At 47.6% G+C, this 13,204-nt stretch overlaps 1 protein-coding gene across 1 annotated transcript in view; it reads right to left on the reverse strand.

Moving 5' to 3' along the window:
* Window positions 1–13,204, reverse strand: part of Myom3 (myomesin 3) — a 58,157-nt gene that overhangs the window by 11,782 nt on the left and 33,171 nt on the right. The window contains exons 22-28 of the mRNA XM_004657323.2: window positions 12,478–12,587; window positions 11,005–11,049; window positions 10,267–10,403; window positions 8,117–8,261; window positions 7,863–7,922; window positions 7,007–7,074; window positions 4,092–4,202 (exon numbers count right to left, since the gene is read on the reverse strand). Coding sequence (XP_004657380.2) covers window positions 4,092–4,202; window positions 7,007–7,074; window positions 7,863–7,922; window positions 8,117–8,261; window positions 10,267–10,403; window positions 11,005–11,049; window positions 12,478–12,587 — 676 coding nt within the window. The remainder of the gene's footprint in view (window positions 1–4,091; window positions 4,203–7,006; window positions 7,075–7,862; window positions 7,923–8,116; window positions 8,262–10,266; window positions 10,404–11,004; window positions 11,050–12,477; window positions 12,588–13,204) is intronic.

Genomic DNA, 13,204 nt, shown 5'->3' on the forward strand with positions numbered 1-13,204 from the left:
TATTTAAAAAAATAAACAGAGAGGTCGCAGTGACCTCTCATTATCTTGCTATGCAGTACTTCCTTTGGCACCCGGGGTGCGATATTTGCCTTCCGGGCTTTTCAAAAGTCCTTTCCATCCAGGCAGTGGCTTTTTTTTTTTTTCTTCTTCACGGTAGGGTATCAGTCTAGCCCAGGCTGACCTGGAATTCATAGGGTGGCCTTGAACTCATAGCAATTCTCCTACCTCTGCTTCCCGAGTGCTGGGATTAAAGGCGTGTGCCACCACGCCAGGCCAGACAGTGGCTTTGAGGCAAGATCTAAGACAGAGTCAGGCCTTTTCTTGGGGACTGGTAGGCTCCTACATACTCCTTCCTCTCCTCCCCCCAAAGTCCCACCCATGCTGGAGGTGGTGACTGGAGTGACTTCGGACCCCTCTCCGGCCTTGTGTCATTCCTCTGAGCACTGCGTTCTTATCGATAAAGCAGTGCTGACGTGCTCGCCCTTGGCTGCATGCCCAGGGGCTATGGGATCTGCGGAGTAACTCCTCAAAGTTCAGAATGCTCTGCATCTATAGGGCGGACAAATTATATCAAGACTCTACACATGGAGTGGGGAGATGGCTCAGCAGTTAAAGGTGCTTGCTTGCAAGTTCTTCTGGTCTGGGTTTGATTCCTCAGTCCCCACATAAAGCCCGATACACAAAGTGGTGCGTGTGTCTGGGGCTTATTTGCAGCAGCAAGATGCCCTGGCGTGTTGTAGCCCACCTTCTCCCTTCTCACAAAAAAAAAAAAAAAAAAAAAAAAATTTAAAAGAAAAAGGGGCTGGAGAGATGGCTTAGTGGTTAAGGGACTTGCTTGTGAAGCTCAAGGACCCAGGTTCAGTTCCCCAGTACCCATGTAAGCCAGATGCACAAAGTGGCGAATGTGTCTGGAGTTCATTTGCAGTGGTTAGAGTCCCTGGTGTGCCCTCTCTCCCTCTCTCTCTCAAATAAAAAAAAAAAAAAAAAAAAATATATATATATATATATATATATATATATATATATTTAAAAAGACAATTATAAGAAGAAGACCTGGACTCACAGTTTCCTTTCTAGTGGGAAGCCTGTGATGAGGGGCGTGAGTAGCCCCGGCTCTCCTTGAGGCCCTGGAAGGCAGCAGCAAGCAAACATTCGGAAGAGAACCAGCTTTGGATGTCTTTCCTAGCCAGGGCACTCTCCTCTGTGGGCATGTGGGAGGACCTGGGTGAGAGTGAGCTCCAGGAGCACTTTGCTCTGTCTGGACCTGCATTGCTCAGAGACATTGTTCCTGTCCCTAGACTGTGGGGCAGAGAGGATCACAGACAGAGCAGAGGGATGCTGAGGTGAGACAGGACCAGTGACCAGCCCAGGGCTGCCAGCTCAGTGCCTGAGCCAGGCCTGGAGCCCAAGCAAAGGGCAAAATCAGAAATGCTGCTCCCATCTTGATTTTCTTTTCATTAAAAATTTTTTTGTTTATTTTTACTTATTTATTTGAAAGTGACAGAGTGAGAAAGAGAGAGAAAGAGAGAAAGAATGGGCGCGCCAGCGCTTCCAGCCACTGCAAACGAACTCCAGACACATGCGCCCCCTTGTGTATCTGGCTAACCTGGGTCCTGGGGAATCAAACCTTGAACCAGGGTCCTTAGGCTTCACAGGCAAGCGCTTAACCACTAAGCCATCTCTCCAGCCCTCTTTTCATTTTTTTAAAAAATACTAATTTGTATATTTGTATTTTAAACTTCTATTTATTTATTTTTGCATGTGCATGTAGGTTGTGTGTGTGTGTGTGTATGTGTGTGTGTGTGTGTATGGGTAAGCCACAGGTTAACATTGGGTGTCTTTCTCAGTCACTTTCCACTTAATTTTTTTTAGGCAACCAGCTTTTCTTTTTCTTTTTTTAATTTTTATTTATTTATTTGAGAGATTGAGAGAGAGAGAGAAAGAAAGAAGCAGATAGATAGAGAATGGGCATGCTAGGGCCTCCAGCCCTGACTGAGCCATCTCTGTAGCCCTTCTGCTTTATTTTTAAAAATATTTTATTTTTATTTATTACAGAGAGAGAAAGAGGGGGGGGAGGGAGGGAGGGGGACTGTGATAATGAGAATATGGCTCTTCAGGGCCTCCAGCTACTGCAAATGAACTCCAGACACATGTGCTCCCTTGTGCATCTGGCTTACATGGGTCCTGGGGAATCAAACCTGGGTCCCTAGCCTTAGCAGGCAAATGCCTGAATTGCTAAGCCATCTCTCTAGCCCACCACTTTATTTTTTAAAAATATTTTATTTATTGATTTGAGAGACGGAATGAGAAAGAGGCAGATAAAGAGAATAGGAGTGCTAAGGTCTCCAGCCATTGCAAACAAACTCCAGATGCATGCGCCACTTTGTGCATCTGGCTTTCGTGGGTGCTGGGTAGTAGAACCTGGGTCCTTAGGCTTTGTAGGCAAGTGCCTTAACCACTAAGCCATCTATCCAGACCACTACTTTTTTTTTTTTTTTTTGGTTTTTCAAGGTAGGGTCTCACTCTGGTCCAGGCTGACCTGGAATTAACTCTGTCATCTCAGGGTGGCCTTGAACTCATGGCAATCCTCCTACCTCTGCCTCCCGAGTGCTGGGATTAAAGGCGTGCGCCACCACGCCCGGCTCACTTTTTTTTTTTTTTTAGACAAGATCTCTCACAAAACCTAGAGCTCACTGAGTGGCTAGACAAGTTAGCCAGCAAGTCCCAGGGAGCCTCCTCAGGACTGGAATTACAAATACATGTAGCCATGCCTGGTGTTTTACATGGGTGCTAGGCATCTGAACCAAGGTCCTCAGGCTTACACAGCAAGTACTTTACCCACTGGGCAATATCTCCAGCCCTTAATTTTTAATTACTTTTTTTAAAGAGAGAGAATGAGGATGGGTGGTTCAGGGCCTCTAGTCACTGCAAACAAACTTCAAATGCACGTACCACTTTGTGTACCTGGCTTTATGTAGGTACTGGGGAATCAAACTTGGGTTGTTAGGATTTGCAGGCAAGTGCCTTAACTGTTAAGCCATTTCTCCAGCCCAATTTTTATTTATTTATTTATTTTGGTTTTACGAGGTGGGGTCTTACTCTAGCCCAGACTGACCTGGAATTCACTATGTAGTTTCAGAGTGGCCTTGAACCCATGCAATTCTCCTACCTCTGCTTCCTGAGTGCTGGGATTAAAGGCATGTGCCACCACGCCCAGTTTATTTTTATTTTGTATTTTTTGTTTTTTTGAGGTAGGGCTTCACTCTAGCTCAGGTTGACCTGGAATTCACTATGCAGTCTTACGGTGGCCTTGAACTCATGGTGATCATCCTACCTCTGTCTCCCAAGTACTGGGATTAAAGGCATGCGCCACCATGCCCAGCTCCCAATTTTTATATATTATTTATTGACATGTGTGTGTATGGGTGTTTGTGTGTGCCACTGCAAATGAACACTAGATGCATGAGCCACTTTGTGTGTCTGGCTTTACATGGGTAATGGGCAATCAAACCTAGGCCAGCAGGCTTTGCAAGCAAGTGCCTTTAATCACTGGGCCATCCCTCAGCCCCTAATTTTTATTTCTATTTTTGTTTTTTTTTTTTTTTGAGGAAGGGTCTCACTTTATCTCAGGCTGACCTGTAATTCACTATGTAGGTAGCAATCCTCCTACATCACCTCCCAAGTGCTGAGATTAAGGATGTGTGCCAACATGCCTGGTTCCTCGTTTTGATTTCTTTAAAACATTGCATGGGCACTGGGAATGTAGCTCAATTGGTAGAGGACTTGCCTAGCATGCACAACGCATGGCCTTGGGTTTGATCCTTAGCACTGCAAAAAGCCAGGAGTGGAGGATCATGTTTGTAAACCCAACACCGGGGAAGTGAAGGCAGGTGCATTAGGAGTTCAAAGTCATCCTCAGCTATCTAGGGTAAACATTGTATAAACTGGTATTTATCTTGAGTGGGTTTTTGGCACCCCTTCATTTTGCTCCCTGTATAAGTGCCTCACTTGCCTTGCCCTAGCTCTAGCCCAGTGCTCTTGGCACGGCTGGGCTGGCAGCTAAGGATGATTTGAGTCCGAGTCTCACTCACCTCCTCAATGCAGAGTAGCCCCTCTCCAGTCTGTGGGTTGTACTGCCCGTGGGGCGCCTCTTTCTTCTGGAAGAACCACTGGAAGCGGGTCTCCTTCTTGGTGTTGGTCACCTGAGGAGGGCAGTGCATGAAGGGACTCTGTGAGTCTTTTATTTATTTATGTATTTATTTTTTGTTTTTTAAAAATTTATTTATTATTTATTTTAGAGAGAGAGAGAGAGAGAGAGGGAGAGAGATAGAGAGGAAGAGGCAGATCCAGAAAGAGTAGACATACCAGGGCCTCCAGCCACTGCAAATAAACTCGGGATGCATACGCCACTTTGTGCATCTGGCTTTATGAGGGTCCTGAGGAATTGAACCTGAGTCCTTAGGCTTAGCAGGCAAGTGCCTTAACCACTAAACCATCTCTCAAGCCCTGTTTTTGTTCAAAGTCATCCTCAGCTATCTGGAGTAAACATTGTATAAACTGGTATTTATTTTGATTTATTTATTTATTTTTTTTGAGGTAGGGTTTTACTCTAGTCCAGGCTGACCTGGAATTCACTAAGTGGTCTCAGGGTGGCCTCGAATTCTTGGTGATCCTCCTACCTCTGCCTCCCCAGTGCTGGGATTAAAGGCATGTGCCACCACGCCCGGCTTCTGTGTCTTTTTTTTGGTTTTCCGAGGTAGGGTCTCACTGTAGTGCAGGCTGACCTAGAACTCACTATGGAGTCTCAGGGTGGCCTTGAACTCATGGCAATCCTCTTACCTCTGCCTCTCAAATGCTGGGATTAAACGTGTGCATCACCATGCCAGGCTTCCATGAGCCTTTAAAAACAATATTTTATTTATTATTTAATTTATTTGAGAGAGAGTGTGAGTGTGGGTGTGTTAGGACTTCCTGTCACTGAAAATGAACTCCGAACGTATGGACCACTTTGTGTATCTGGCTTTATGTGGGTACTGGGGCATCCAATAGGTTGTGAGGCTTTGTAAGCAAGTACCTTTAGTTGCTGAGTCATCTCTCTAGTCCTCCAAATCTGAAATACTAAGGAGATGGATCAGTGGTTAAAGGTGTTTTCTTGCAAAGTCTGCCAATCCAGGTTCAATTTCACAGTACCCACATAAAGCCAGACACACAAAGTGGCACAAGTGTCTGGATTTTGTTTGCAGTGGTCCTGGTGCAACTATTTCTCTCTCTGAAACAAACAGACTTCTTCTCCCATGGTCCATAGACACACAAAGTCAGCTAACCCTTCCTTATGCGGGAAGTCTCAGCTGGCCTCCAGTCTCTGCCTTTTGCAGATGGTGCTTCCCCTGCCTCCCGATCCCTCTTGGCTCTGCTTTCCTTGTAAATGTCTAGGTTTCTTATTTTATTTTTATTTATTTATTTGAGAGAGGGAAAGAGGAAGGGAGAGAGAGAGAATGGGTGTGCCAGGGCTTACAGCCATTGCAAACGAACTCCAGACTCATGTGCCACCTTGTGCATCTGGCTTACGTGGGTCCTGGGGAATCGAACCCGGGTCCTTTGGCTTTGCAGGCAAGTGCCTTAACTACTCAGCCATCTCTCCAGCCCAATGTCTAGGCTTCTTAACCTCCACCAGGAAGTCTTCCCATAAGTACCCAGCGTGTCCCTCTGCAATAATTGATCATTTCCTTGTCCGTATCTGACCAAGCCTAAGGCTCTTTTCCAATAGCTTAGCTTTCCACTGTGGCCTCCCAAAGCCCAAGGAGACCATGTCTTCACCCTCATGTGCCCAGCACCTTGCAGAGCATCCGGCACACAGTAGGTGCTTTGGTTTTCTGAGTGGATGTGCTTTAGGAAAAGGCCCCCACCCAGCTTTCCTTCTCCAGTTACCAAAGAGGCTTCAGGGTGCCAAGATGGACCTGAGCTTTGGAGTGAAGGGAACTTACTTAGGACCTGGACTTGGCCTCTAATGGTGGGATTTTTAAAAAAATATATTTGTAAATATTTTATTTTTATTTACTTATTTATGAGAGGGTGGGGAGAGAATGGGCACACCAGGGCCTCTATCTACTGTAAATGAACTCCAGATGCATGTGCCAGCATGTGCATCTGGCTTACGTGGGTTTCTACGGAATTGAAGCGGGGTCTTTAGGCTTCACAGGCAAGCGCCTTAACTGTAAGGCATCTCTCCAGTCCTTTAAAAAAATATACTTTTTTGTTTGTTTGCAAGCTTAGACAGACACAGAAAGAATGGTTGCACAACAGCCTCTAGCTGCTGCAAACAAACTCCAGATGCATGCGTCACTTTGTGCATCTGGCTTTCCATGAGTACTGGGGAACTGAACTTAGGTCCTTAGGTTTTAGAGACAAGCATCTTAACCACTGATCCATCTCTCTAGCTCTCTCTCTCTCTCTCCTTTTTTCTTTTTGTTTATTTTTCTTGCTCTAGTCCAGGCTGACCTGGAATTCACTATATAGTCTCAGGCTGGCCTCAAACTCATGGTGATCCTCTTATCACTGTCCCCTGAGTGCTGGAGTTAAAGGCGTGCGCCACCATACCCCACTTCCTCCTCTTTTTTTATGGTCACTTAATATTTATTTATTTAGGGACAAGGTCTCATGTATCCCACTCTGGCTTTGAACTTTCAATGCAGCTGAAGATGACCTTGAATTTCTCATCCTCCTTCCTACATGTTCCAAGTAGTGGGATTACAGACATGCACCCGCCATGACCAGTTTGTGTTCAGTGTTTGTGATTATACCCAGGGCTTCGCGCGTACCAGGCAAGAACCTACCAACTGAGCTCCACTGAGATCTAGTTTTAAGACTGACTCACTTCACATCAATCTGCAGCCTGGGCTCTAGGAAAGTGGGTTGTTTTGGGGTGAGACTGTACACTCCAGGGGCCATGCCTCAGATCCTGTCCCACTGGGTAGGAGACAGTGCTAGAGGTGGACTGGGCACTTGCCTTGCATGTCAGCAGCACTTGGCAGTCCTCTGTGATCTTCCACTGCAAGAGTTCCTGGAAATAGGGCCCTGTGGAGGAGGGGACACAAACAGACCCTTGTCAGAACACCATGCTGAATCAGAGCATTAGACTGAGCCATGGTACCTGCTAGCCAGGCAGGGGAGGTCAACTGGAGTACAGACTTTAAGGAGGTAAATTCTGTTTGGGGCTGGAGAGATGGCTCAATGGTTAAAAGCATTTGCTTCCAAAGCCTGATGGCCTGAGTTCAGTTCCCCAGCATTTACATAAAGCTGGATGCAAAAAGTGGCACAAGTATCTGGTGTTTGTAGCAGCAAGAGGCCCTGGTGTGCACCCCCTTATATGCACATGCAAATAAATATATATATTTGTCTTTTGAGGTCAGGGCTTGCTGTAGCCCAGGTTGACCTGGAATTCATTATGTAGTCTCAGGGTGGCCTTCAACTCACAGCAATCCTCCTACCTCTGCCTCCTGAGTTCTGGGATTAGAAGCATGTGTCACCACATCTGGGCCAAACAAATAGACATATTTAGAAAATTTAAATTTATGTTCAAGCAGAAAAACAGAATGGGCATGCCAGGGCCTCCAGACATATGCGCCACCTCGTGCATCTGGCTTTAAGTGGGCACTGGAGAATCAAACCTGGGTTGTCAGGCTTTGCAGACAAATGCCTTGGCCACTGCGCTATCTCTCCAGCCCCCAAACAAATGCAATTTTTAAGACTTGTGTTAAAAAAAAAAGATATGTTTTGTTCTACAGTGGGGCAGGACCTGACTGAGTCTTGGTGGCCCTCCCCAGGGTGGGGAAGCATTCCCCACAGCCACTAGAGTCTCTCACCCTGCTTTCGCTTCCAGTCTCTTCTCTGAGCATCGGCCTTCCTCAGAAGCTTATCAAAATCTGAGCACACAGAGGAAGTGGTATGAGTGAGAGAGCCGAGGTTGGGGGCCAGGAGGGGTGCGGTCAGGATGGGCGGAAGACAGGGTACCCCAGAGCTGGGAGCTGCGAGCCCAAGGGAAGGCAGGGTTCTAAAGAAAGGTGGGGTTCAGGGGCATGTGGAATAGGTGGTACAGGGCAAGTGGGGCCAGGCTGACCATCGTCCACCAGGGCGAGGGTGATCTGGTTTTTGGCTTTTCCGTCTTGGAGCTGGGCAGTGTACGACCCTTTGTCATCTTCAGACAGTTCTTGGATGATCACTTCCACCAGGCCCTTCTCGCGGTCGAAATTGATCTTGCGGTTCTGGGGGTGACAAGCCCTCACAGCCTTATTGTGCTGTCCTTGTCCTGGGCGCTCGGCCGTGGGGCATGGGCAGGTCAGGGCGATGTGTGCCAAATGATCAATCTAGTTCTGGGAACTAGGAGGGGCCCTGGACAACCCTTTCATGCTTGTATAAACTGGGGATCCTTAGCTCTATTATGCTTAAATTCCTTTATGATTTAGTAATAAGCTCTATGCCCCTACGGTGCCTCGTTGTTGGTTATTTTCAACTTCTTTTACAATTTAAGCTTTCATTTTTGAGTCAAGGCCTCATGTAGTCCAGGCTGGCTTCAAACTTACTGTGTAGCCTAGGATGACCTTGAACTCCTGACCCTCCTACCTCTACCTCCCAAGTGCTATTTCAGGCATGTGCCACCATGCCAGGTTTTCTTTTACAATTTAATACCCACTTTGCAAAATCAATACTCATTTATACTCACATGCTAACAGTCTAAAAAAGTTTTATTTTCCGCATTTGGGTCCTCACTCCCTCTGGCCTTATTTGCATGTATGTCGGAAGTGATCTAATTTTATTTTTCTGCAAGGGTGGCTGGTTGTCTAAACATTGTGTACGCTGCTAAAGCCTTCAGACCTTGTGATACCTTGGATAACATGTGTCACTGTGTGCTCTTTGTACAGAATTGCAAGTGTATTTCCTCATTCACACCTCTTGACCTGGGACAACTGCCCCCGCTGCGCAGGTGTGAATGGATGCTCAGAGGGGGGAGAGGCACTCACAGGGCTGGAGGCGGGTTTTCTGATGTTTGTCCCAAAGCTGTATCCCTTGGTCAAAACCATCATCCCTTCTATGTAGAACATCCATTGCCCTTCCTTCCTTCCTCCCTCCGCCTCTTCCTTCCTTGTCCTTCCTTCCTTCCTTCCTTCCTTCCTTCCTTCCTTCCTTCCTTCCTTCCTTCCTTCTTCCCTCCCTCCTTCTCTCCATCCCTCCCTCCCGTCCTTCCTTTCTTCCTTATCTTTCCCTTCTTTGTTCTTTCTCCTTTTTTCTTCTCTCCTCCTCAGCTGAAACCTAAGTCAGGTCTGTGCTCTACTACTAAGCTACATCTCTAGCCTTAATATATGCTTTCTGATGGCTTCTTTGCCATCTGGAGATGAAATTCACAAATCATGTGACATCATGCCATGGGCTTGAATCTTTCATAAGACCAAAATTATCCTGTTTGTATTAAAAGCAACTGAATAGTGGCAGCTCCATCTAACAACTTATCCACCTATGAATTGCAATAAAAAGTAATGCAACGCTCTGTTACATGAAAAAGAAATAAAAATCATTTCAATAAAATCCTGTGTTTTATATATATGTGTATGTGTGTGTGTGTGTTGGTATTTTGAGGTAGGGTCTCACTCTGGCCCAGGCTGACCTGGAATGTAGTCTCGGGGGGGCTTGAACTCTTGGTGATCCTCCTATCTCTGCCTCCTGAGTGCTGGGATTAAAGGGGTGCACCACCACACCTGGCAAAATCTTGTATATTTTAATATGTATATGCTATACTGTTTTATAATGAGCTGATTAATTTTATAATGAACTAATTAATGAATTAGGAGAAAAAATGCAACAAAATAAGAACAGGTAAATACATGAGCATAAGTAAAGTGGCTGCAAGAAGGACTCTTCATTTGGTTGTCTATTAAGCTTGTGCAAAAGCACTTTCTCTCAAATATGTAACCTGTCAGCTTGGATAATTAGCACAATGTAGTCCTCCATCTTAAGGGTATCAAGGCAGAACATTTGAAAGTGGCAGTGGGTGTGGAGAGTTGTTTGTGGAAATGTCCCTCGCATTGGTCAGTACATCAGGCACCCCAAAGGCCCACGTCCTGTTTCCCCTTTACTAAAAGCCAGAGTCATCCCTACCCCTTACCGCTGGGACAGGCACAGCATGCAGCCGTTCCAGAACTGACCGCTAGGGGGAGGCACCAGCCCACAGGTGAGGCCCTGGGCAGAGGACGCTCCCCGAGGACCCGGAGTTACCGGCGAGCTGAAGATCTCCTTGTCGTTGAAGATGAGGTGAAGCTCTGCGGCGGGCGACAGCTTCTCCACTTCCAGCCACAGCCGCACCTCCCCTTGCTCCAGGATGTCAACGTTCCAACCCGAGATCAGCTTGATCACTGAGGGGCGCAGGAAGGGCTTGGGTGGACACCCCCTCCCCTCCCAGTTCCACCAGCGTCGCCTAGATCCACCCTCGGCAGTGGACACGGGAAATGCTTGCCGAGCCTAACGGAGCCGGACCTGTAGATTCTCGTGAGACTGAATTGATCTCAGTAAAGCATGTCCCCTGCGAGGGGTCTGGGGCCCCAAACAGTAGTGACTGGCCTCCAACCCCCACCATTCTAATTTGAGCATGGGGTTCTGGAAAGTTCTCAAAATGATGCTAGTATGTGGCCAAGTTCGTGACTGGGCTTCAGGATTCTACCACCCAGAGCCAAAGGAGGGGGTTTAGATGATCACAAGTCCAGGTGACTGAGAGCTGGTGAGAAGAGACACAAGGGACCTCCCTGCTTTCTTCCCATACACATTCCTGGCTCTCTGAGGGCTGCCCTTTTCCCTGTCGGTGTTCCTCTGGTCTTGACCCATTAGCGAGGGTTCCCCTGTCCCTTGCCAGCAGATGTGTCTTTGCTTAGTGGTGTGTCCTTGCTCTACCTGGCTCAGCTCTGCTTGAGACACACCATGGGCCCTCAGGGACCACAGGGAAGCTGCCTTCTGGCTTACCTGGGTTTCTGATCTCATGGCTCAACTTCTTCAGTTTGTCCAGCTCTGGAGCAGGGAGGAACAAGGAAGAAAACAAAGAGGGGCTGGAGGGATGGCTTAGTGGCTAAGGCGCTTGCTTACAAAGCCTAAGGACCCAGGTTCAAATCCTCAGTACCCACATGAGCCAGCTGCACAAAGTGGCACTTGCATCTGGAGTTTGTTTGCAGTGGCTATTGGTCCTTGTAAGCCCATTTTCTCTCTCTATCTGCCTCTTTCTCGCAAATAAATAAATAAAATAAAAATTATTATTTTTGGGGGGTGAGTTCAAGATAGGGTCTCTCTCTAGCCCAGGCTGACCTCTCAAGGGTCGCCTCAAACTCATGGCGATCCTCCTACCTCTGCCTCCTGAGTGCTGGGATTAAAGGCGTGTGCCACCATACCCAGCTCTAAAAAAATTATTTAAAAAAAAACCCCAAAAAACATAGGAAGAAACACCAGGCATCCAGGGGCCATCAGAGCCACTCTAAGGTCACATGCTGGAAGTCCCAAGGAAGCACCACCTTGCTACCAGCTTGGGGTCACATGCTCCACAGGGCTGATGCCGAGTGCTGTGGGCACCAAGGAAGCTGCTGGGGCTCCTGCTGCTGGCTCTCCTGAGGTTGAGCATCCTCCCACCTTCTTCATGCCAGGCTCCTGTATGATTTCATCAGTCCTTACACACTACACGGGGTGGGCTGAGCATCCTCTGCAGACCAGCCTGGCCCATGTGTTCCGGAATCCCATCGTCAACCTGTCATCACACGCTGTCCTAGAGCCTAGCGTCTGGACCCCATGCCAAACGCACTGGTCCAGAAGACTCCAAGGATGTCCTGCAGCACGCTGCTGCCGCACCCCAAACTGCTGAGCCTCTGGACCTATGTGAGTGACTAGTGAGCAGTACGCGCTCAATAAACACACATTTGCAGGGTCAGAGCCCATCCTCAGGTCCTTAGCATGATGCGTCTGACCTCCTGACAAGCATCAAAATCCTATCTGTATAACAAGTGCTCTTTCAGATGGGGCAGCCGGAGATTCTAATCCCCTTGTACAGATGAAGAAACTGGGAGGAGACATGTCTTTGCTCAAGCCAGTAAATTACGGGACTAGAATTAGGACCTGGGTCCTCTGGCTTTTGCTACTTAGTAAAATCAAATGACCTGCAGGTCCATGAGTAAGGAAGACAGTGGGTCTGGGTTGTCCTAGTTGCTATGGAGACAGCAGAGAGCAAATCTCATCACCACCTGGCAGGGGCTAGTGTTCACTAAGGCCTAGGGCCATAGCTGGCATATGAAAGGTGCTTGATAGGTCTCTACTGGTTGATAGACTGAATGGGGGCAGGGACTGAAAGCTGCTTCATTCATTTCTGCTGCCTCTTGCTGGCCTCCAGGGTATTTTTATTTGGACTCCGGGTTGGGGTTCATCTCCCTGGGGAGGCCTGGGGAGCAGAAGTATCACCTTCCTCAGTCAGTGTGTGGCTGGCCGAGGTGTCCTCATCAGCGTCGGTGACCACCACCGAGTAGGTACCCAAGTCCTGAAGGTCAGGTTCTTTCAGGATGACCTTGGACCTGGCAGAGAGAGAGAAAGAGAGAAGAGCCAGTGCTGAGAAGGCCCTTGGCCTTGTGCACTCTTGGGTCTGGGAGATGGAGAACCTTGGCTCTGGTGGGCTCTGCTCCCTCCTAGACCTCAGCCAGACTAGGAAGCAGGGCCTGCTGACCTGTGCACCTCAGTGGCCTGACACACCAAACGCCCCATGGCCTGGCTCTCAGCACAGGCACTGCCCTGTGATCCTCCAGGGATTCAGACATCAGCTCTGTCTCCTGCTGGACACAGCTCAGACCATGGGGAAGGAGGGCTGAGACCTGGGGACATTTGAATGAGGCCCTGTGGTCATCTGATCCAGCACTCATTTAAAAAATTCTTTATTTTTTTTTTTGTTTTTGCAATTCTGACATTTTTGTACATGTATATATAGTATATTTTGATCTTATTCCACCCAACTGTCCTTTCTTCTCCTCTCCCCCATTGATACTTCTTCTTCCCCATGAATCCCCATATTTCATGTCTTTATTTTCCCATGCACTGAGTTAAATTAGGGTTGTTTGCATTATTATGGGTGGAAAGTTATTTACTATGGTTATACCACTGCTGAGCCTGAGTCCCCGCTCCCTGAGATGGAAGTTGG

The sequence above is a fragment of the Jaculus jaculus genome, chromosome 5 (assembly GCF_020740685.1).
Source record: "Jaculus jaculus isolate mJacJac1 chromosome 5, mJacJac1.mat.Y.cur, whole genome shotgun sequence".
Lineage (NCBI taxonomy): Eukaryota > Metazoa > Chordata > Mammalia > Rodentia > Dipodidae > Jaculus > Jaculus jaculus.